Source organism: Cyprinodon tularosa, unplaced genomic scaffold (genome assembly GCF_016077235.1).
Source record: "Cyprinodon tularosa strain WSP-4 unplaced genomic scaffold, ASM1607723v1 ctg397, whole genome shotgun sequence".
Classification (NCBI taxonomy): domain Eukaryota; kingdom Metazoa; phylum Chordata; class Actinopteri; order Cyprinodontiformes; family Cyprinodontidae; genus Cyprinodon; species Cyprinodon tularosa.
The window spans coordinates 209838-234399 of record NW_024039115.1 but is presented as its reverse complement, the minus strand read 5'-3'; the positions used below and the strand labels follow the sequence as shown (position 1 = coordinate 234399).

At 39.0% G+C, this 24562-nt stretch overlaps 2 protein-coding genes across 2 annotated transcripts in view; both read left to right on the top strand.

Moving 5' to 3' along the window:
- The first annotated feature begins 568 nt into the window (after positions 1–568).
- LOC119791585 (gastrula zinc finger protein XlCGF57.1-like) lies at positions 569–8218 on the top strand. The gene is made up of 2 exons (XM_038297770.1): positions 569–834; positions 4598–8218. The coding sequence occupies exons 1-2, from the start codon at positions 732–734 to the stop codon at positions 6343–6345; spliced, it is 1851 nt and encodes a 616-aa protein (XP_038153698.1). The 5' UTR covers positions 569–731; the 3' UTR covers positions 6346–8218.
- A 4348-nt stretch (positions 8219–12566) lies between these two features.
- Positions 12567–24562, top strand: part of timm50 (translocase of inner mitochondrial membrane 50 homolog (S. cerevisiae)) — a 29223-nt gene continuing 17227 nt past the window's right edge. The window contains exons 1-3 of the mRNA XM_038297794.1: positions 12567–12823; positions 20372–20528; positions 23133–23164. Coding sequence (XP_038153722.1) covers positions 12620–12823; positions 20372–20528; positions 23133–23164 — 393 coding nt within the window. The 5' untranslated portion in view covers positions 12567–12619. The remainder of the gene's footprint in view (positions 12824–20371; positions 20529–23132; positions 23165–24562) is intronic.

Here is a 24562-nt window from a genome sequence, read left to right as displayed (position 1 = left end):
ATAAAGGCTTCACTGCACATACAGAATTCTGAGAAAAAGTCAGAATTTTGAGATTAAAATCAGAATTCTGAGAAAAAAAATCTGAATTCTGAGGGAAAAAAAGTCAGAATTCTGAAAGAAAAAGTCAGAATTCTGAGATTAAAGTCAGAATTTTTAGATTAAAGTCAGATCACTGAGAAAAAAAAATCCGAATTCTGAGAAAAAAAGTCAGAACTCTGAGATTAAAGTCAGAATTTTGAGATTAAATTCAGAATTCTGAGGAAAAAAGTCAGAACTTTGAGATTAAAGTAAGAATTCTGAGAAAAAAGTCAGAACTCTGACTTGTTCTCATACTCAAATAAAATTTAAAAATAAGTTAACCTTTTTTCCAGTGGCCCTAATCCTCTTCCGTAGATTCCTTTTTGAAAATGTAAATTAATGTTTTATTGTTCAATAAAGTAAAAAAAAAAAAAAAGATGTAAAGGCTGATGAGGGCGGGACTTCCGGGTATTGACGTCAGTGCGCAGACTTACCATTGGGTCCAATGGCGGGCCGCGGCTGTAGAACGTTGTTTTTTTTTTTTTTTTTTTTTTTTTTTTGCCCATGGAGCAGCTGCAGGAGGGTGAAGACAGCTGTAAAATACAAACACGGGTAGTTGGAGAACTTTAGAAAGAGGAGACACCGCTTGAAGCTCAGCTGGATCCTCTAAGTAACTGTTAGAGTAAAGTTTGTAGAAGAAAAAGCTGACAGAGATGTGGAGTCAGCAGGTCAAACAGCGATTGGATCCAGCAGATGAGCAAAGACAAGAAATACTGGATGCTGCTTTCAGCCTAGAGGATCGGCTGCACCCATCAGGTCTGGATGTTGACATTCTGTAGAGCCGCAGCAGTGATCTGAGCCACAGCATTCAAAACTACGGATGTTAGCTTCTAGCTAAAATTAACTCTGCGCGAACACGGAGTATTACGGTAAAAAAAAAAAAAAAAAAAAACCGTCTGGGATTTCACAGTTTGATCTTTGTTGTGAAACACAGATCAAACCCGGACCTTATTAGTTTATAATGTATCTAAACAGATACACGATGTATGTATCTAAGCAGGTATATTATCATAAACAAACACTTAAGTTGATGCTCTAAAGGTGATTATTTAATTACATATTTCCATAACCCATTGGGAAGTAAAAGGTGAATAATCAAAGTTTGGTTAAATAAATATTTCACTTTTGATAATGGACCTTATAATTCCAACTGGATGCTCCTCTAATCACTGATTCATTCTGATCATCCTAGGACGTTATTTTTAATAACAGCAATAAAAGATTTCTTGTTATTTTTAAGAATTAAGAAACAATATTGAGCGTATATCTCTGTGTTACTCCCTTGTATTTTTTTATTTTTTATTTCTTATTTTTATTTTGTTTTTCATCGTGTGTGATACATGTACACTTGCACCTTAATTCTTATTTATCTTGATATACTGTATATATCTTGATATACTCTATATACAGTGCTTGCTTGTTTATTCTTAATGCACCTTTTCCACTTTGTTTGCACCTTCTTTAATTACTATGCTAATATGTGACAAGTGGATTTCTCTGCTGTGAGATCAATAAAGCTTATCTAATCTAATTTAATCTAATAATAAAATGATTGTTCCTTATGTTCCTAACAGAGCACTTCACTCTCAGTCTGCAGGTTCACTAGTGGTTCCTAGAATTTCTAAAAGTAGAATGGGAGGCAGATATTTTAGTTATCAGGCTCCTCTCCTGTGGAACCAACTACCAGTTTTAGTCCGTGAGGCAGACGCCCTGTCTACTTTTAAGGCTAGGCTTAAAACTTTCCTTTTTGATAAAGCTTAGAGTAAGAGTGGTTTAGATTATCCTGAGCTATCTCTATAGTTATGCTGCTAAAGGCTTAGACTGCTGGAGGGCATAGGGACCCCCATTTCGTCATTCTGCTTCATTCTATTTCTATTCTCCCACTCTGCAGAATCTGTTAGTTCAATCTCTAACGTTCTGCTCTCTCTGCTTTTTCTCATAGTAGCTTCATCTGGTCTGTTTCTGTTTGGCTGTGACTCCATCCTGGAGAGAAATATCAGCTGTGCTGCTTCCATTAACACCTTTGTTTATAGATGCTGGAGATCGGCTTGTTTTCCAGTGTAGTCCTGTTTCTCTGACCGTGACTGGCCGGATGTGCTCTCTTCATCCTCTGACATGGGAGCTGGCTCGGCCTTTTACAGCTGCTTTCTGTATCTCTGCTTCTGTCTCCTTGAACCCCAGTCGGCCTCGGCAGATGGCCGCTCACACTGAGCCTGGTTCTGCTGGAGGTTTCTTCCTCTTAAAAGGGAGTTTTTCCTCTCCACTGTCGCTACAAGCATGCTTAGTGTGAGGGATTGTATTTGAGTCAATGAGTCGATGCAATCAACTGGTTTTCCTTAGAAAACTTTGAATCAATTTGACTGGATGATCTGGTCAACAGTAAAGTGCCTTGAGATGTGTTGTGAATTGGCACTATTTAAATAAACTGAATTGATTGAATTTCAATAAAAAAAACATCAGTATGAGAGAGTTCTTGCAGTTACAGCACAGTGTCTGGCCTTTATCGCACAACTTTGGGAGCTTTTATAAACATATATCTAAACATTGTTTTGCAGTTAGTTGCAAAATCAGTTTTTATCTGTAGTCCCAGGGCAGGTGGATAATAACAACACACAAGAAAAGGAAACTAAAACAGCTGTGATAGATAAGCAAAACAGCAACAAATGACTCCTCAAACAATCTAAAACCGCAAACAGCTCAGACAATAACAACACAGACTATTCAGGCACAAAATCAACTAACGCTGTGCATGCAGATTTGATTATCCAGAGCGAGTGTCTTAGGGTGGTAATGTTCCTCATGTTTGGTAGACAAGTCATCAAGGTTTTTTAACACTGTTTTTCTCTCTGAAAAACACACCTGGCACCATCTCTAAAGTCGTAGGGAAATCATATTTAAATGTCAAATCATTCTGGCTTAAATATAAATGTACTCTTTATCAGACAATATTGTCCCAAAATGTAGAAAATTTCTATAAAAAAAAAAAAAACCTGTCTCAAAAACAGTTAGTTATACCTCAGCCTGAACATGTAAATTCGGCCAATCATATATCAACCTTCTTCTGTCAATCACATTTTTTCGGTCATAGCATCTTGATTCATATGTCGTAGCAAATAAACGCAACGGTTGAAATAATAATAATTTCCTTTCCCATTGAGTTCCGTCCCAGTGTTCAGGGGGATGGACGTCTGTGTCTTCAGCAGGCGTAGAGCTAACAGAACTGGCAGCGTTGTGAGACAAGGGCTCAAACACGTACGGCTGGAAGCCTTCTACACCAAACCAAGCTTCTGCCACCCTGGCCTCCTCTTCCACAACATCTTCATCCCTGCTTTCCTCCTCTAAATAAAAAATGTATGACTGAGGAGACTCATCCTCGACCTCCGACACAAAACTCTCCTTCTCTTGCATGTTTCCGCTGTCCATAGCGTTCCTTGACAGTGTTGTTTCTTTTTTTTTGAGTTTTTATTAATTAATTATTACCCACAGTTCCATTGCCATAATGCCAATAAGGGCTTACCCATCTACTTCTGTTAAGGCTGTGGATAAGTAGTGACAGGGCATTTATTGTAAAGTTAATCGATTGGATGAAATAGAGGGAAATGGTGTAATTATGAGAAAGGGATGAGCCCTAAATATTTGGGCTGTGCTTAGAGAGTGTCTTTTGAGAAGTCGTATTGTTATGAAAAAAAAAAGTAATTTTACTAAGACAAAATATTTGATAGTTATTGACCTAGCTCACCCAAACTGCAGCCTCATGATCCAGCCGTGTTAAAGGTTTTTCCTGGTAATGTTCTGACTTTAATCTTGTTATGTCTTTGACTTCCTAGTGTTACAGCTATTTTCTAATATGTTATGACTGTATTCTGGTACGACTTTAATCTTATAATATGGTTTTGTTCTCATAGACTTGATATTATTTATATTATCATTTTATAATTTTAAACCTTTAATTTCATGGTTTTATGAAATTATTTTCATAGACTTGATATTAGGAATAAATTTTCACATGTTATGAATTTATTTCCCATATTATGACTTTATTCCAGTAATGTTAAGTTTTATTATGGCCTTTACTTTGTATTGTTACAATTTTATTCAGGTAATTCTACGACTTTAAATTACTCTTGTAATTTTAGGACTTTAGTTTGGTAGTGTCACAACTATATTATTATAATGTTAAGACTGTATTCTGGTGCAACTTCAATACCAAGATGTTACAACTTTATTGTTGTTGACCTAATATAATTCTTTTATTCCTGTTATATGACTTGATTTAAATTTTTTGCTTTTCAAAATAATTTTCATCCAGGGTAGAATCCTTCCAGATCCCCTAGTGGGGTTTAATCTGTAGTCATAACGGTTAATATGATAAAAAATACTAATATTTAGAAACATTCTTGCCACAGAAAAGTTAGCAATGCCACACTAAACACCTCTTTTATTTAGCATGTTTTACCATAGTTTAATAAAATTTGACTCAAACTGTTGATCTTCATGTAAATCCTGTGTTTCCCTACAGATGTTCATCACACTGCTTTGGTTAAAGAAGATGCTCCTAAAGAACAAAGTCCTGATTCGGACCTTGAGGACCCAAAACCCATCCAAATAAAGGAGGAGCAGGAGGAACACTGGGATAATCCAGAGAGAGAGCCGCACGGTGTGGGGGAGGAGACCGACGGCAGTAGTATGTCACTGTCACCAGTTCAAGTGAAAAGCGAGGATGAGGAAGATAAAGCAAACCAAACAGAATCTAGAGATGTGCCAAGCAGCAGCTCGGTTGACCAGATGAAATCAGAAACTGATGATGAGGACTGCGGAGAAGAAGAATCCAGTAGGAACCCAAATCTAAACCGCCATGGAGACGCTTCCAACTCTTCAGAGACAGAAGTTAGTGTGGAGGATGACGATGATGATGATGAGGACTATTCTGACTCTCAGCTCAAACCCTTGTCAGACTCGGAGGCTGAAACAGAGGAGAGTGAAGATGACTGTGAGGAGAGCAGTATTTCTGAGTTGGATGGAAAAACTTGTAGAAAGCCTTGGAGCTGCACTGAGTGTGGCAAACGGTTCGTAAACAAGCGCTCCTTTCAGAGTCACATGGCATGTCATCCAAAGATAAAATCTGATGTGAAAGTCCAGAAGGATCAGAAAACTTTCTCTTGTGATGTCTGTGGGAAAACCTTTAAGAGAAAAAGTCATTTGAACTTACACACAGTAATTCACACAGGAGAGAAACCTTTTGGTTGTAATGTTTGTACAAAAAGATTTGGTCGAAAGTCTCATTTAAACAGACACATGACGATCCACTCAGGGGAGAAGCCCTTTGAGTGTGATAAATGTACGAGGAGGTTCGCCAGTAAATGTCGTCTTAACTCTCATCAGAGGGTCCATTCCGATGAGAAACCGTTTGGCTGTGACCTGTGTGAACAAAGATTTAAGGAGCGATCTGCCGCGAACAGACATATGAAAGCACACTCAGGAGAAGATCTTATTAAACAGAAAGAGTTTGGATGTGATCAGTGCAGCAAAAGGTTTGCCACTAAAAGCTGTTTGAATTCACACCTAAGGATCCACTCTGGCGAGAAACCTTTTGTCTGTGATCTCTGTGGACAAAGGTTTTTCTACAAGGCTAATCTAAAGGCACATATAAGGATTCACACCGGGGAGAAACCCTACAGCTGTGATGTTTGCGGACAAGATTTTAGATCAAAATCACATCTAAATACCCACCAGAGGATCCACACCGGGGAAAAGCCACTGAACTGTGAAGTTTGCGGACAGCGATTTAGTCGCAAGTCGCATTTGACGAGACACATGAAGGTCCACACGGGAGAGAAACCCTATGGGTGTGTTCAGTGTAGTAAACGGTTCACCAACAAAACGGATCTCACCTTCCACCTGAGAATCCACACCGGAGAGAAACCATACGCCTGTGACTTCTGTGGGAAAAGATTTATGGTCAAATCGGCTGCAAACAAACACATGAGAGTACATTCTGGGGTGAAGCCATTTGGCTGCCATCTTTGTGGTCAAAGATTTACAGCCAAGCCCAGCATCAAGAAACACATGATAATCCATACAGGGGAGAGACCCTTCCGCTGTGATGTCTGTGGCTATAGATTTAACTTAAAAACAAGTCTGGACAGGCACCTGAGAATCCACACAGGAGAAAAACCATTTGGTTGTGATGTCTGTGGACGACACTTCAACCGCAAGTCAACCTTAAATACTCACATGAAAATTCATAAAGAAGGAAAAGATGCTTAGAGAGGAAAGGATAGTGGAAATATGAGTCTGAAACTCACTGAACCAATGAACTTTCAGTTTTGATTTTGAAATAATGTGTTTTGGAAAGAGGAACAATATTTCTTCATGGAAAATGTCAGTTCTTTCTGAGAACTGATGCCTTCAAACCTGTTGAAACTTCATGTGTGATCATGAGGTTGACTTATTAGTAACTTAACCGGGGAATTGGATCATTGATGCTTTTACTGACTGATTAGAATAGCGCCTAAAGGTTAAAAAAATTTGGAACAGTCCTTCCAGGATTTCTGACTTTCTTCGAACTAAGCTAGTTGAATATTTTCCTTTCTGTGAAACTGTCTGACTGTAATGTTTTTTCTTTTTTTTTGACCCCAAGATAATTTGTTTATGTGTTATGTTCTCATTTAGAGAACATTTGTTACAGCTTGTTACTACTACCACAAGGTGGCAGCATTGTATAAGCTGTATGATTGGTGGAAAGGTTAGCACTGAAGCCCCTTTCTTCATTTTAACTTATATTTAACTTATAATATTTGAAGTTATTTGAACTTTTTATTAGCACTTTAATCTGGTTTTATGTTGAACCGATGCTAAATTCCAGCTTTTTGGTTCAGTTCCATAACCAGGACAGCTGTCATTTGTCTGAACGTAACATGCCCCCCTCAGCTGTGGTAATATTCATTCATAAATCTATATTTAAATATATTTAAATTCTGATATTTATAATTAGAAGAAGATTTATATCTAAAACTCACATCTCAACTGCAGTGAGTTAATAAATAAAAACAGATGTACTTGTTTTTTTACGGCAGTGTAGTTCTTGCCAAAAAGATGATCTGGTATCGATTTGTTTTCCTCTGTAGGGCTGATATGACCTCAAATCAATATCACGATAGAGTGGGCAATTTTACCTTAATAACAATAAATTCACTATAAATGCTTCGGCTCCTCTATCAGAAATAAAGGCAGGTGCAGGAAATGCAACTGATCTATTTATAATTTATTTATTGAATAAATCACCTTACATATTGCTTTAAATATTAAAGTATTGTATTCATTGAATTTTCAAACAGTCAACAATGTCTCATTGATCAGGAGAAAAATGTTACTTCGCTTCTTAACATTTTTGCGCAAAAGCAGTGGTGCCTTTTGCTCATCCTTGTACTCAACAGCCTAGCTGTGCTGTAGGTGGTGGAGGGTGGATGTGTTGCTTTATGTAGTGCTGACAGGTTTCAGGCAATCTTTGCATTTCGTGTTTTTGCTCAACATCTATGGTGCCACTAAACTGAGCATGCAGTGAGAACAATGTGCATCGTTTAAACTCGCTTACTTTCACTAAAAACTGCTGGAGTATCTTAAAAGGTAAGACACCAGCCATAGTTGCACACAGGAAAAACAGCAAAATTAAGTTTATTTCTTTTACCGACGTGGGAAAATCATCGCTGGTTATCGTGGTGAATGACAGTAACGGTAAAAATCCAGTGTATCGCCAGGCCTACTCCTCTGGGTTAATGCTTTATCTGTTTAAGAATAATAAAACATGATCCAATTACAAATGAGATCATCCTTCATTATTAAAGAATTGTTGTAATTAATGATATATTGGTCATATGTCAGCACACTGTTGTCTTTGTAAACAAGAATGGTTTGTTGCTATAGTAACACATTTTGATCGCTAATAATTATTGTTAGATAGTGGAGGGATGCTGGCTCTGATGCATTGATCAAAAACAAGTATGCAACTAGTTATGTGATTTAATGGGAATAATTTAGGGCCTAATTCCAGTAAACTTTAGTATCAGTTTCTTGTCAGTATTGCATAAATCAGCAGGTGTGAAAAAATGAAAGAAAGCAGCAGCAGAAAAAATTTAAAACATGCTCCGATTTTTTTTGTGGATGCGGATGTGCCTTATCGGGCACCGTAGTGTTTGGCGAAACCAATGAGCAGCGTGAGCTATGAACAGGCATGCAAGTGTTAGCCCAGCAGGCTGTGTTTGTTGCCGCTAAAGTATGGAGGACGAAGAAAAAGAAATTCATCCGCCTCCGCGGTCTTTAAAAGCAACCATTTGGAAACACTTTGGATTTTACCTTCAACCCGGCCCGGGTAAGAAAGGGCTTGACATGAATCATGCGATTTGCAGAGATTGCAACGGTAAAGTTAAGTATTGAGTAGTTGAGTACTTCAAATCCCCGTTCTCATCTCAAAAGACATCACCCAGAGTTTTTGCTAGAATTGGAAAATTCAGTAAAGACAGTGCCAACACGACCAGCCGACCAGCACACACTTCACCACTTCGAAAAACTGCCATATAATTGTAAACGGGCAAAGAAGATAACAAAATCCATCGCTTGTTTTATCGCAAAACAAAAAAAGCAGTGTTTTGCGATAAAATCCAAGACATGTTTTCTTGGATTTATCATGCGGTGTTTACATTATTGCAATAGGTAAATAAAACATTTACAATTATGAAGTCTTTATAAATGTACTCTTCTTTCATGCCAGCAGACTGGAATAGATCCTGAGAATCGTTTTGAATCGTAAATTAATTGTTTCTGAATCATTTGGATTTAAAAGAATCGGGGGAAAAAATCGAATGGTGACCCCAAGAATCGAATCTAAATCGAATCGTGGGAATCCCAAGGATTCACAGCATTGGGCAATGAAGAGTTATTTGATATAGAATAGTTATTCTCAAGGTTATTCACAATTTTCAGCATTTTTTACAATTGCTAAATCGAATGCCTGGGGTTGGAGGGTTTATTTATTTAAGTGATTATTAATGGCTAAAAAAAATCTGGCCTAATGAGACAGATCTGGATTTAATAAAAATGGATATCAGTTTAGGAGTGAAAAAGGTACACAGAGTAGTCTAGTAGAAAGTTAATTTTATTCCATTATTGTTGAAGTTTCCAGGGAGGAAAATTAAAAACTTTTTAAATTAAATAAATGTTTGAGAATGAATTTACTGTTTTCTCAGATTTTTTTCAAAATACTATTTACTTCTTATAAAATTCTTTTTACAGATTTTCATTTTGAAATTTCTGTTCTTCAATTTGAGGGTTAAGAAATGCATTGTTTTTAAAGTCTGTTTCACAGATCACATTTACTGCAAGCCCAATACAAATGCTTGCTCTACATCTTACTCTACTCAATAAAAATTAAAGGATCACTTTGTAATCAGAGTATAGCATCAAGTTAATTAAACTTCTGGGATATTGATTTGGTCAGGTAAGTAGCAGGGGTTTGTTAATCAGTTTCAGCTGCTTTGGTGTAAATGAAATCAACAACAGGTGCACTAGAGAGGCAACAACGAGACGACCATCAAAACAGGAATGGTTTTACAGGTGGAGGCCACTGATATTCTTTCCCCTCATCTTTTCTGACTCTTTTTCACCAGTTTTGTATTTGGCTAGGGTCACTGTCATTACTGTTAGCATGAGGTGCTACCTGGACCCTACAGAAGTTGCACAGGCAGTCCAACTCCTCCAGGATGGCACGTCAATACGTGCCATTGCCAGAAGGTTTGCTGTGTCACCCAGCACAATCTCAAGAGCATGGAGGAGATACCAGGCGACAGGCAGTTACTCCAGGAAAGCTGGACAGGGCCGTGGAAGGTCTACAACCCATCAGCAGGACCGGTATCTGCTCCTTTGTGCAAGGAGGAGCAGGAGGAGCACTGCCAGAGCCCTTTAAAATGACCTCCAGCCAGTCACTGTTGTGAATGTCTCTGACCAAACAATCAGAAACAGACTTCACGAGGGTGGCCTGAGGGCCCGACGTCCTCTAATGGGCCTTGTGCTCACTCCCTGGCACCGCGGAGCTCGATTGGCATTTGCCACAGAACACCTGAATTGGCAAGTCCGCCACTGGCGTCGTGTGCTTTTCACAGATGAGAGCAGGTTCACCCTGAGCACATGTGACAGACGTGAAAGGGTCTGGAGAAGCCGTGGAGACGTTATGCTGCCTGGAACATCGTTTAGTATGACCGGTTTGGTGGCGGTCAGTGATGGTCTGGGGAGGCATATCCATGGAGGGACGCAGAGACCTATACAGGCTAGACAACGGCTCCCTAACTGCCATTACATATCAGGATTAAATCCTTGCACCCATTGTCAGATCCTATGCTGGTGCAGGGGTCCTGGGTTCCCCCTGGTGCACGACAATGCCCGGCCTCATGTGGCTAGAGTATGCAGGCAGTTCCTGGAGGATGAAGGAATTGATACAATTGATTGGCCCCAAGGGTGTAACTTTCTAATGAAGTGTGGTGGGGAAGCTCTAAGCGTGGGGCTGATGGACCTACAGTTACTCAACCTGTGCACTTTCATTAGGTTTTTGTATTTTCCAAAAATGAGCTCAAACCCATATGTATTGAATGCTTTCCTATTGTTGAGAACAGAAGAGAATCATAACACACTAATATTTATATTTATAGATAGAGAGATGCCTTTTAGAGCATTATATATATATATATATATATATATATATATATATATAGGGACCAAAAACATTAATGTATGAAAAAATAAGAAATAACAGCAGATTCTGATGCCAAATTCAATAAATCATGCATCCCTAGAACTACAATTTCAATTCCATCCATCCAGAAAAATATGGATATTTTCTTGTAAACTTTCTGGTAAACTTGAAGATCTATTTTATTGCATGTTGCATATCCTAGTAAAACTGTTTCACCTTTAAATCTGCAGCTCTCCCTATTTCTCTCTGTGCTCTGTTTAAAAAGATTTATGAACATATTTACAAATATAATGATGCCAGAAACAAAAGTTCAAGATATGTAGAAGCTCTGCAGTCTGATTCTGTCTGTACAATAAGAAAACATGTTAATTTAAATCTGTAACTGGGAGTCATGGTCCTCTGAGAAGCCAAGCTTTATTAACTAGTAAAGAAGAACATAGCACTTAAACTACGTTTTCTAAAGCTTCTTGCATTATAATACTAACTTGTATAAACTGACAATCCGTTACCCTTTTTAGCTGAAAAAGCTGCGTATGTGTAACGAACAGATTTTTCGGTGGCATCACTAAATAAAAAAAATTTAAAAAAATGAAATGTGACCGCAAATCACAAGTCTCAAAGCGACGGATCCGATGATGTTACACCGAGAGGCGGGACACGGGAGAAGCTGGAGAGAGGAAGAAACACGGACTCAAAACGCTCTGAACACAGATAGCTGCACCCAACTCTGATACCTTTGGCTAAAGTAAATGAGCGGAAAGGGGAAAAAAACAGAAATCATTGTTGGCGTCTCTCCCCACCAGTCCTTCAGAAAGTTACGCCTGTGGTTACTTCAACAGATCAGGAAGCAGATTTCTCATCTCCATCAGGAATATATGCTGGATGCTGGTGGGGATTTTTTTAATATATCATATTAAATTAAGCGTTCATTTCGGCATGTTTTGCTCCTATAAATTTAATGATAATATCGCGCATGCTCTCCTCGAGCTCCGAGGATAAGTCGGAGCGCAGCAATACGGGAGGAACAGCGGAGGCTGTAGGCCTTGCTTTGTGCAGGAGGTCTGGAGCGGAGCGCTGGATGTGGGATTTCAGGGTAAAAAGAGAAGCATCACAAAAGATGTTTAGACACGTTTAGACATTCTTACAAATACAAATGATGTCACGTTTCCCATTCATGTGTATTGGGCTTTTACTTCCAGATATCTAAAATAACATCCTTCCTATCTAAAATAAACATTCTTCCCATCTAAAAATTAATTCTGACAAGGATGAATTCTAATTTCAGATCTCCATAATATAGCCACTACTAGTCATAATTACTATCTAAGATATCAAAAATGAATATAACATTACAGCTATCCAGAAATCCATTTCTTGACATCTAGATTATATTTCTAGTTGTAGAAATATAATTACAGATATCAACTATTGATATATGACAAGTTAAATTGGAATTTCAGATATCTAACCTTTAATAATGCCTATCCAAAATGCAGTTTTATATTTGAGACATCTGGAATCTATATTCAGTCAAGCTAATAAATGTCAAAGTGGCCTGCCATAGCCCTTCGACTGCGTTACCATCAAGCATCATGGTAACTTTTCTTTCGCAATCGAAGGTCATTCAAACTATCAATTCCGATTGGTCAAAATGATATAATACCCGCCCTCTTTTTTACCCACGTGACCACACGCTTTTCTGACTGCATCTCGGGCCTGTCAGTCAGAGCGGCTTCAGCCAATCAGGCGCCCTGTCCTCACGTCACAGTCGCTCACCGGCAGCTAGTGCTAGAACCCAAGATGTCCGCTATGTTCCCCATGTGTGTGAGAGCCAGCCGGAGCCTTTTGCGAATCAGGAGCGAGACGTTAGCTGCCTCCGGCCCGCAGCAGCTCCTGGATATCATCCGGACTCTCTCCACTGAGAAGAACCCAGCTGCCACTGGAGGTGCCACGGGGGGCTTAGCTCAGGCTATCCTCCAGGAGAAGCTTCAGCAGCAGAGTCAGGTGAGGGGCGCTCATTTTACTCTACGGGTAGTAACATCGGCGGGGTTGGTGCTTTTCATTGGCATCTCCGCCCAGCTGAGCTGCTCCAGGGATTGTAATCGAATCATCCCCTCGTCCGTATCGGTCTGACAGTTAGCTAAACGTGATGTATGTATCTTTTAATGTCTGCGCTAATGTTTTACATTTTCGGCACAGTTCATCTTTCTTGTGTGTTTGTGTCTGTATCCTCTGACAGTTAGCCTCCTGCTGTTAGCCTCCTGCTTGCTAGGTCCTGTGTTAACATGTGAGAAAAGCTCCTATTCCCAGACATTAGCTGGCCTCTGCTTCAGAGGGAGATAAATGACCAAGGTTTGTTTTGGAGTGAAGGTCAGTGGAAAATGCCCCCCCTCACACACTCCACCCCTTCAGGCTTTTTGAAGGTAAAATCTTCTGTCAGTGAGTGGAGATTGAATGCACTAGCTCATCACAGAGTCAGTACCACTCCTACAGTGGAGCATGGTGATGGCAGCATCATTCTATGGGGCTGTGTTTCCAGTAGCAGGAGCAGGCAAACTAGACAGGATAGAGGAAAAGATGAATGGAGCAATGTAGAGAGGCATCCTGGAATAAAACCTGCTTCAGAGCGTTTTTGACCTCAGCCTGCAGCAACGACCCGGGGCACATGGCAAAAATCTAAATGGGTGGATCAGAACCTCTCACCAAATGTCCTGGAATGGCCTGAGATAAGACTTGAGTCCAACTGCCCCTCTGGTGGGATCTGATAATGGCTCTGCACCAAAACTAGAGTTGGACTGATATTAGTGAATCAGCAGCGGAGACCTGAGATCAGAAAAGACTCGTCCATGCTCCCTCCATTTGCTATCCTTCAATGAAGGAATCTTCAAAGTTTTCCAGGCCAAGGACCCCCAAAAGAGAGCGAGATGGAGCGGGGACCCATAATTATATATATTGTATGAAATTGTGTTATATCAAACTGGTCCTATAGTCACTCTACTACAGATGGAGTCATGTAACAGAGTCATTTCACCCCGGGATTATTAAAGTATTTCTGATTCTGATTCCTTGTTGATGGGATAGGTGTTGTGAATGAAACGGTGCCCAGCTTGAAAGAGCTCCTGTGTGTCGCTGAATGTGAGCATTGATGACTGAAAGACATCTTCTGCCTCTATTTATCTGTTTACTACAGTGTGCTGAATTCCCGTTAATGTGGATTTAAAGACATTTCAATTAGTGGAAAGAATTGCAGAGGGGACTAAAAAAACAAAAAACAGAAAAAAGTAATCAACCAAAACTTTTGCGACCCCACCATGCAGTACCTCCGTGGACCCCCTGTTAAAGACCTCCGCTTTAATGCTTTGTTTAATTTGTCAATGTGTTATTTTTGCCAGGTTTGCCAACAAAGAAAGAAAAAGTTTTTTTTTGTTGTTGTTGTTTTAAAGGCTCATTTTTTATGGACAGTAGGCTGACAGGTCGAGGGCAAAGGCCTCTGCACATGGGTCGTGTGCGCTAACCGCTGCACCACCAAAGTACGCCCAGGGATCATGATTATACTGATAAAAAAAATACATCTTGAATGATATTATTGGGAAATACTTGATTAAATCCAAAAATAAATGAAATCTTCAGATACTCACTGCTTTCCGTCCAAGCAGTCCTTGGATTTATACTGGATGTGTAAATAGTTGAGATTAATGCTCTAAACGGCATCATGTTCATCCATTTTGAGGTCACTATAGAAAGGAAGGATTTCATGCAGCAGCCTCTTTTAAATTAATGCCTTGCCTGTTAGTTGCTTGTTGATTGGATAAAATCAGAGTGTCTAATAAGTATCAGTACTTTCTTTACCTCACAAACTATTTACTCAGATTGTGCTAGCTGGGCTCCTAACGTACTTTAATATTGTGTTTCATTATTAAAAAAAAAAAATGCAAAAGAATACTTTGTCTGCAGTTGACATCCATGGTGGAAAAAAACACCCATCTAATAAAACCGATCTCGTTTTTTAAATTTTGATTGTCTGTGTAATACAGATTCTGGAATAAGTACTGTAATTATCATCACCCACCCCTTGTTGTCCCGCCCCGTCCGGTGTCATTCAGGAAATGGATATAACCCAGAGTAAAAATAGAGTAGAATAAGAATAAATTGTATAAAAATAATAATACTAAATAAATAAATTAAGATAGATATTAAAATTTTATGTATTTTAACAACTAACCAATTGAGTGTCTAATTTCTCCACAAAATTTATAAATGATTCCCAAGTTGAATAGAATTTGGATATAGATTTTCTCAAAGTGCATCTAAGCCTTTCTAGTTTTAATGGCTGCATAAGCTCTTTAATCCAATGAATATAAGTAGGAGGGTAGGTATCCTTCCACTTAAACACTGTTAACCTCCTTGCTAGTAGGGTGGTGTATGCCACCATATGTGTCTGAGGGCCAGATTTATCAAGATCCAATTTTGCGTGCAGTAATTTGCGCTCGCAAACTGGAATTTTGCGCGAGGGGCTGAACCATGGTTTGCGGGTGATTTAACAAGAGCGATTGCGTAACTGGTGGCAGGTGCAAAACTGTTGGAGACGCCCTATTTAAATGATGGTTTTTGCGCGTTTTGTGGTTTGCGGCATGGCGAGTTTGGAAAGCAGAAAGCGCAAAAGGAAATTCAACCCCATGGAAATGGATGTGTTGGTGGATGAAGCCAACAAACATTTAAGTGAACTACAGCAAAGAAGGGTGACTGTCACACAGAGGAACGCTATATGTGAACAAATCTGTGATAAAGTAAACGCTGTTGGTGAAACCTTGCGAACAGTGGATGAAGTAAAAAGAAGATACCAGGATATTAGAAGGCGAACCAAAGAAAAACTGTTATATAACAAAACATCTGCGAACAAAACAGGAGGGGGCACAGTAGATGAGATGCTTCTGACCAGCATTGAGGAACAAGTACAGCTGACGCTCTGTGAGGAGCAAATCCTTGGAATTGCGGCTCCAAAATGTCAATGCTGGATAAACGAAATGTTTTGATGATCGTTTCCTCGTTCATTCCAAAAATATTCACACGGAGTGAAAAAATGCGTTCTCTGCTTCTCCTTGCTTCATTTCGATGTCTCCTTCTTGCGACAATAACCGCTGCCATGTGTGCGCAATTACGCATACAGACCATTTGCACCTTCTTTTGAAACGTGTTAAATATAGAGTCAGATACCGTTAGCAAAATTGCTTTCAGGTTTGATAAATCACTTTGCGGGTGCTAAATTAATATATTTACATGTTCTCCTTCCACAAGACGCACTTTTGCGTGTAAACGCCCCATATTGCATATTCATTGCAGAAAAAGTACTAAATGGATAAGAGGCGCTATTTAGCACGTTTTAAAGACTAAATCCCTTTAGCACGCTGTTGATAGATCAGTTTGTACATTTTTTAGCATGCGCAGTGAAATAGCTCACGTTTTTATACACGCAAACCTTTGATAGACCCTGAGTGGCATGTAGATGCGCACTAGCTGGGGAGAAGGTTCTAGTGGGTATTGATAGCCTGATAAACCAGACTAAATGTGAGATTAAATGTATAATTTAGTCTGGCCCCCGATGAACGAGACATCGGAAGATTGTTGATGAGAACAACCTGTTGTTTTTCAAACCATGTCTGTTCCTATTGGCCAACGCTCTGACCAATAAGCGCAACTGACCACTCACACTCAAAAATGATTTTGGCCGCTGGCGGGTGGGGCTAGTTTAATAGGGTATTGAAGGATAGTAGCTAGTAGGGGTGTGGAAAAAAATCATTTTGGCAATATATGGCGATTTTTGGCTGCCTGATATGATATCGATCTTTTAGTTCCTAGTATCGATTTTTTTAAATGAACATTTTTTGACCTAAAACTGAGGGAAAATGGGCTACCTTTGTACCACCACTCTGGCAGATGGCGCTGTGGCGCCCTTTTGCTGTGAGGTGCAGCATATTATTTACAGTTGAGGCGTTCACTTAAACCCCAAACAACATGATTACCAAAATAACTGAACCATCGATTTCATCTGATGAACATAAACAGAGGTTGTTTTTTTATCTATGCATTTAATTTTGATAGCAGGAAAAAAATCACAATATATGGTTATAATGCAATAAAGTGATAATATCGTATCGTGACCCGTGTATCGTGACAAGCATCGTATCGCAACACCCATGCCAATACTCACCCCTAGTGGCTAGAGCATCAAATATAGATTTCCAGAAGCGGATGAGTTTTGGGCAGGCCCAAAGGCTGGTAGCTTCCTGTTTACATCCATCACAGTCTAGCTAAGGATAAATCTTAGCTGATTTCTCTTTAAAGTAATGAAGACGATGAACCAACACTGTGTCTGACGCATATTGAATAAGAGTGAATCCTTTTTACCACCAGCTCCCAAGTTTCCTCTGAAACAGACATCTGCATATAATTCTCCCACCGAGTTTTGGGAGCTTCAAGGGCTCCTGTGCTAAGGGTATTAATTGCATAATAGAGTTTAGTAATGTAGCTCTTCATCGTAGGGTTAAAATCAGGGACGTTATCTAATAGATTTTTGGACGGAAGAGTTGGAAATTGAGTGAATTTAGACTGAGTAAAATCTCAAACTTGTAAATGCCTTAAAAAAAAATGTTTTTGGTTGGTTAAATTTCTCAGATAGCTAATTGAACCAAGCTAAGGTTCCCTCTATATAAAGTATATATATATTTAAAATACTCTATAGTGTCCAAGTCTCAAAGGCATTGTCAGAGATGGAAAGGGTTTTTTTGAGATTGGAGAAGCAGAAGGCAGGTCTTTTTGAAAGCTTGTCTAAACAGATCCTGACTGAATCACGTATAACTGGGTTTTCTCTCATTTTAAAGTGGGATGAATGTATATTTATACCATAGAGATGTTTGGTTCAAGCCTGGTAGCTCTAAGTTTGTCTGTAGAATCAGTGAAACTTCCAGTGCTGCTCATCCTGTCAGCGATGCAGGTTGTCCGCTCCCAGTTCCCTGGTTTTCAGATGTCTGCACTGAGTTCCAGTGAATTTCACCACATTTATGTTGTGAAGTCAAATGAGAAAAGAGGAAAAAAAAAAAAAAAAAGTGCACTGTTTCACACGGACCTATAAGAGGGACGGACAATGGAGGAAGGAGCAGAGGAGAAAGCCGGACAAAAGTTTGGGACTCTTATGATTAGAGATCCTGTTGGACTTGTGCAGATCTGGATGAACTTGTAGACGGGTGGAGAGGCAGCCGGTAAGAAAAGCTGTAATTTATGAGATTGGACTGCAAAGTTACCTATGTTCCTCCAGCCTGGCCTTCAGTTTGCCATTAACACCAATTAACAGCTACACCTGAACTGAAGAGGTGGATTGTGGTGCTAAAGTTGTTTGATTTTATGCTTGAACTTATTCTAATTTTGTTAAATAGTAAATTTTGGTGTTAAGTTTATCTATAAATTAACTATCAGATTAAGAAGAATAACAATATGAAGCTATTTATAAAATAAAGTAGTATTTGTATATTTACAGGTGCTGGTCATAAAATTAGAATATCATGAAAAAGTAGATTGATTTCAGTAATTCCATTTAAAAAGTGAAACTTGTATATTATATTCATACATTACATACAAACTCATATATTTCAGATGTTTATTTTGTTTAATTTTGATGATTACAAATGACAACAAATGAAAATCTCAAATTCATCATATCAGAAAATTAGAATATTGTGAAAAGGTTCAAAATTGATGGCCCCTGGTGCCACACTCTAATCAGCTAATTAACTCAAACCACCTGCAAAAGCCTTTAAATGGTCTTTCAGTCTAGTTCTATAGGCTACACAATCATGGGGAAGACTGCTGACTTGACAGTTGTCCAAAAGACGACCATCGACACCTTGCACAAGGAGGGCAAGACACAAAAGGTCATCGCTAAAGAGGCTGGCTGTTCACAGAGCTCAGTGTCCAAGCACATTAATAGAGAGGCGAAGGGAAGGAAAAGATGTGGTCGAAAAAAGTGTACAAGCAAGAGAGATAACCGCACCCTGGAGAGGATTGTGAAACAAAACCCATTCAAAAATGTGGGGGAGATTCACAAAGAGTGGACTGCAGCTGGAGTGAGTGCTTCAAGAACCACCACACACAGACGTATGAAAGACATGGGTTTCTGCTGTCGCATTCCTTGTGTCAAGCCACTCTTGAACCACAGACAGCGTCAGAAGCGTCTTGCCTGGGCTACAGAGAAACAGGACTGGACTGCTGGTGAGTGGTCCAAAGTCATGTTCTCTGATGAAAGTAAATTTTGCATTTCCTTTGGAAATCAAGGTCCCAGAGTCTGGAGGAAAAGAAGAGAGGCACTTCATCCACGTTGCTTGAAGTCCAGTGTAAAGTTTCCACAGTCAGTGATGGTTTGGGGTGCCATGTCATCTGCTGGTGTTGGTCCATTGTGTTTTCTGAGGTCCAGGGTCAACGCAGCCACATACCAGGAAGTTTTAGAGCACTTCATGCTTCCTGCAGCTGACCAACTTTTTGGAGATGCAGATTTCATTTTCCAACAGGACTTGGCACCTGCACACAGTGCCAAAGCTACCAGTACCTGGTTGAAGGACCATGGTATCCCTGTTCTTAATTGGCCAGCAAACTCTCCTGACCTTAACCCCATAGAAAATCTATGGGGTATTGTGAAGAAGAAGATGCAATACACCAGACCCAACAATTCAGAAGAGCTAAAAGCCACTATTAGAGCAACCTGGGCTATCATAACACCTGAGCAGTGCCACAGACTGATCGACTCCATGCCACGCCGCATTGCTGCAGTAATACAGGCCAAAGGAGGCCCAACTAAATACTGAGTGCTGTACATGCTCATACTTTTCATGTTCATACTTTTCAGTTGGCCAACATTTCTATAAATCCTTTGTTTTTATTGGTCTTCAGTAATATTCTAATTTTCTGATATGATGAATTTGAGATTTTCATTTGTTGTCATTTGTAATCATCAAAATTAAACAAAATAAACATCTGAAATATATGAGTTTGTATGTAATGTATGAATATAATATACAAGTTTCACTTTTTAAATGGAATTACTGAAATCAATCTACTTTTTCATGATATTCTAATTTTATGACCAGCACCTGTAAATAAATGTAATTGTAAATATTTATTTGAAATGTATTTGAAAGTTAAGGAACTTAAGTTTAGTTACTTGTTCATTTAACTTTAATGACTTTGTGGGTTTGATTCACAGCGGTTTGTTTAGCGTTGTACAGTTTATCATTTTCTTTTGTAGTTTAAGTGGAACTAATTTATGTAAGCTAACATACAAATCAGTATTTATTTTTCTTCTTTTGGGTTTGTTTAAAGGTTTTTACCTGCTTCTGGACCAATTGTAAATATATCCTGACACTCAAAATAAATGGAGGATAAAAGGAAGAAAACTTTGTGGTCCTTTGAGTAAAACCCTGTTCAACAAAGTCTGCATCAATTTATCCATCCCTTTTCAAGTGGGGAAGCTGCATAAGATTAGAAATAACTTGACATATGTTTCAGGGCCAGCCGCCTCCGGAGGGCGAGCCGGGCGAGAAGGATGGAGAGCAGGCGGAGGACAAGAAGCAGAAGGAGAACACTGCCTACGCTAAGAAGATGGCGCTGCGGCTGGCCGGACTCATGGGGCTGGGTGGGGCTGCCAGCCTGGTTTATATATTCGGTGAGTGAGATGAAGTTGATCACAGATTAAATGATTTAGCAAACAAAACAGGATCGACTTGATGCTAAACAGCCTAAAACACACATTTAGAGAAAGTAATGTTTACAAAGGAGGACGTGGGAATGCTCTGAAGAGGTTTGTTGAATGGCTTTTAGAAAAGCCTAGATCAGGGGTAACCAATTAAACATCAGCGAGGTCCAAATAAAGAAAATCATCAACCAGTAAAGGTGCAGAGACATTTTTTATTATAATCTGTTACTTTAAACAGAAATTTAACACTGAAATAAAATGAGGTGTTTATGCATCCATGTTATACATTGAATTTTTAAATATAAAAAAATATAAAAAAAAAATAGAAAATTTTTCCGTTTTAGAATCTAAAGGGATTTTTGAAGTAGAGAACAACAATCATTCAGTTTGGTATATAGACAATTTCCTGATTCACATATTTTATTAATAACCTGAACTGATTGCTTTAGTTTCTTTCTTTTTTACTGTCTTAATGTTCGCAGTGGGTTTTATGCTGCCCTGCAAGGCTTTAAACCTGGGTTTGAATGGAGACAAAGCCATTCTAAAGCACATATCAAGGAGCTCATTTTGAGCCTGGATCCATATTTATTTTTGATTCTGTTCATGGTGGAGAATCCTGCTTCACAGCAGCAGGTTGAGTAAAACATCCTCTAAATGTTCAGGGTCACCATTTCACTTTTCTGTCACCAGTTCACCACAGTTCTTCCAGCAGTCCACACTTTCTCTGCTCTCTTTTTCTCATCTTCTTCTTCATTCCCATCGTCCGGCTTGCCACAGGTTTGCCCGCTGTGTCTAAAAGTAGCAGCAGCAGCAACCCAGACTGACAGCGGCTCATTGGCTAATTTGGATCACGTGTAGCCTGGTGCCGTATGCTCCAAAGGGCTTTACCGTATTAACAGGAGAAGTGGAGCAAGTGAAATTAGACACTCTCATAAGACAACATGTGGTAATTTATAAATGTTTTAGGTCAGGTTGGGTCCGAATTAGCCAGCAGGTGGGTCCGAATCAGGACCGCTAATCTGTGACGTCTGTTCTAGAAGCTAGGCTTGGCTAGCCGTAGCCTCTCGCTGCTCATTCTCTCTGGCGGGCTACACAAAATTAGTGCTGTCCAACTTCCTCCCCCACATTCAGCGTTCTGTCTCTGCTCCTTGGATCCTCCGCAGTTAGCCTAGCTAGCCTCAGTTAGATGTAGCCTCTCCCCGTTCTGGTTTTGTTTCCCCAGTGGACTTATCTGAACTCCTGCTGTGCTCTTCCACTCTCCTTTTGATCTGCTTTATTTCCCCGCTCCGTTGCGCTGTTTCCCAGCAAGTCTTAATATCAAGATATCAGAAAACTCCCATCACTATTACTGAATAATGCTTAAATGAGATATATATAAAGAAATGAAACTATTATAATCTCATAAGTCAGCATTATATAATCCTTGTAGTGGTTGGATGCATTCATTTTTTTTTCCTCACTTAAGTTTAAAAATAGAAAATGCAAATGACATATATTGGTTTCGGAAACTTTTCTTACCCCCCACTTTAATTTAAAGGGAAACAAAATTCAAAAAAATGCAGTAATACAATAAACAATGAAAATTCTACAAATAAACAAGCTGGTTTTACACAGTCGGCTAGTTTTATCAGTTAGGAGGAGACTTTAAAGAACAAAGTGATGAAGTGACGTCACTCTGAGGTGTGGAAGTACAAGGTGTAGATTAGTGGGGAAAAAAACAGACTTTCCAAAAATGAAATTCGATTAAAGTTCTTTTTTTTTTTTTTTTTTTTTTTTTTTTATTCAACAATTGCACAGTTTACATGAATACATGAACATTCGTCTCCATTGTGAAAACATTACACTGTGCAGTATCCAACATTGCTGGTGTTTTAACATAAAACAAAAAACAAAAGTGAAAATTTACATCATCACATTTTGCCAGGAAAAGTACAAATTTACAAAAAGATATAAAATTGTTTACACATGTTTACAGTTTTTGTTGCCTTTTGATTAAGAGAATACTTAATCCTGTTGACATATTGCTTGACCTCATTGTTAAAAGCAATAAAAGATATTTTGGAATGTGTAAACTTACATTTATGAATGTAGAATTTTGCCAAGAGAATAATCAGATTAATAATGAAAGTTTCGTTTGGTCTAGTCTTAATTCGATTAAAGCTGAAGATCAGAGATTAAATAAAAGTCTGGATGATGGGAAGGAGAAATGAAGCAATTCCTATTAGATCATTTCATTCCCAGTGAGCCGCTGCCCTGTGATATATTTGAATGTCAGCATTTTGAAAAGTGTTGCCAACGTCTGACAGCCTGGAAAACGTCTCTCTCATATGGCTGCATCTGCTCCTTTTCACATAAAGGAGTTTTGTTGTTAGTTTGTACTTTTAGTTTGCTGATGTTGGTGTTTCTGCCTAACCTGAATAAACACCAGGGGGCGCCAAAGAGCCTTCACTGATTCTTCACACAGAGGCAGCTCTCAGTGGCGGTTCTGAAGGATTTGAGTTTTTATATAAACTTTGATCTCTGTTTCTGTTTAAACATTTTAAAAATTACTTCTTCTTTTTTTTTCCTCTTTAGGCACAAATTCAGTTGATGAACAAGGAAACAGGGTGAGTTGACGTATCAAACACACACATTCTGGTCTTACTATATCTTGCATTCACTTCTATTCATTTTTCAACCTTTTCTGTGGCTGAACCCAGAAACCAGCCTAAACCTAATGCTACGTTCAGACAACAACAGGCAAAAACGCGCGTGCTGCTTCATTTCTGATGTTTGTACAAGTTAAGTTCTGGTGGGAAAAGTGGTTCTGATGCACGTTGGGCGGAGCTACCCTATCCTTTCTTTGCCTGTAACAATGGCAGCTATATTTGCTGTGATCAGTGGGTAAAATGTAGTTTTAATAATTTTTATAGTGAGAAAATCCACCTGAAAACTTCATCTGGTCAGTCAGTTCATCCAGATTACCATCCTGCCTTCAGAATATTATTTCTATCAGAGCCGCTCAGACCCCAACATACTGGCAGGGCGCGCATTCAACAGCACCTCTGGCCCGTTTGCCTCTTCGCGGTTCGCCATGGCGGCTGGAAGTTGGCTTTCATGTACGTAATCCAAACTGCAGGCAGCAGGATAATATAAGCGAACATGTTTTGCTGGCAGATTTCGGCCTTTTAAGTTAATTTAGGCGTTAATAAACTGTTTCAGAGGAGTGATCATAGTGATCTGTATCATCATCAGCAATGTGTCTGTCTCCCTGCCAGCTCCCAGATCAGCTGCTCTGATTGGTTGAAGTGGAGCGTTGAGCAGCAAAAGTTCAATTTTTCCAACTCCAGCAGCAGCTGCTTTTGCAGCGCGTTCTGCGCTTCAGATGCTCAGAATGCGCTGTGGGACATTTTGCTGCGCCTTGAGGCGCGTCAACCATTGACTTTGCATGTAAGCTAGCTGCTCCTCCTGCTTTTGGTGTGAACGTAGCATAACAGTGACCTGTCGCACCTTAGTCCTGAACCTAACCTCTAACAATATATAAAAAAAAAAAAAAAAAAAAAAAAAAAGGAAGACCAGGAAAACACGGAGAAGTCTTTTTTTTGTTTTTTAAAACAACGTTTTAGTTCCTCATTTTGATGATAAATGTTATGATGAAAAATGTATCAGAATAACAATCAACATCCCTGCATGTGTGACAGCAACATGTAAAGAAAATCTTGCTTTCAGGTGAAATCAATACTGACTGTAAAGTTGATTTGTAGGTGATAATATATTTAGTGAGACTTGCCACATTTTTTTCCCAAAATAAACGGCATACTACCCTGAGAATCCCTTAGAAACTTTTGATGAAGCCTCAGATTTTAAAGATGCACATCTTGACTAACTGCAAAAAAATTTAGACTGAATCAGTTGGAGCCGATTTGATCAAGAAAAACTTTAGTGTAATTGTGGCAGGTAGTACCAAATATGACGCTCAATAAAAAAATAAAAAAGCAATTACCATAAAATAATTGTGTTATTAG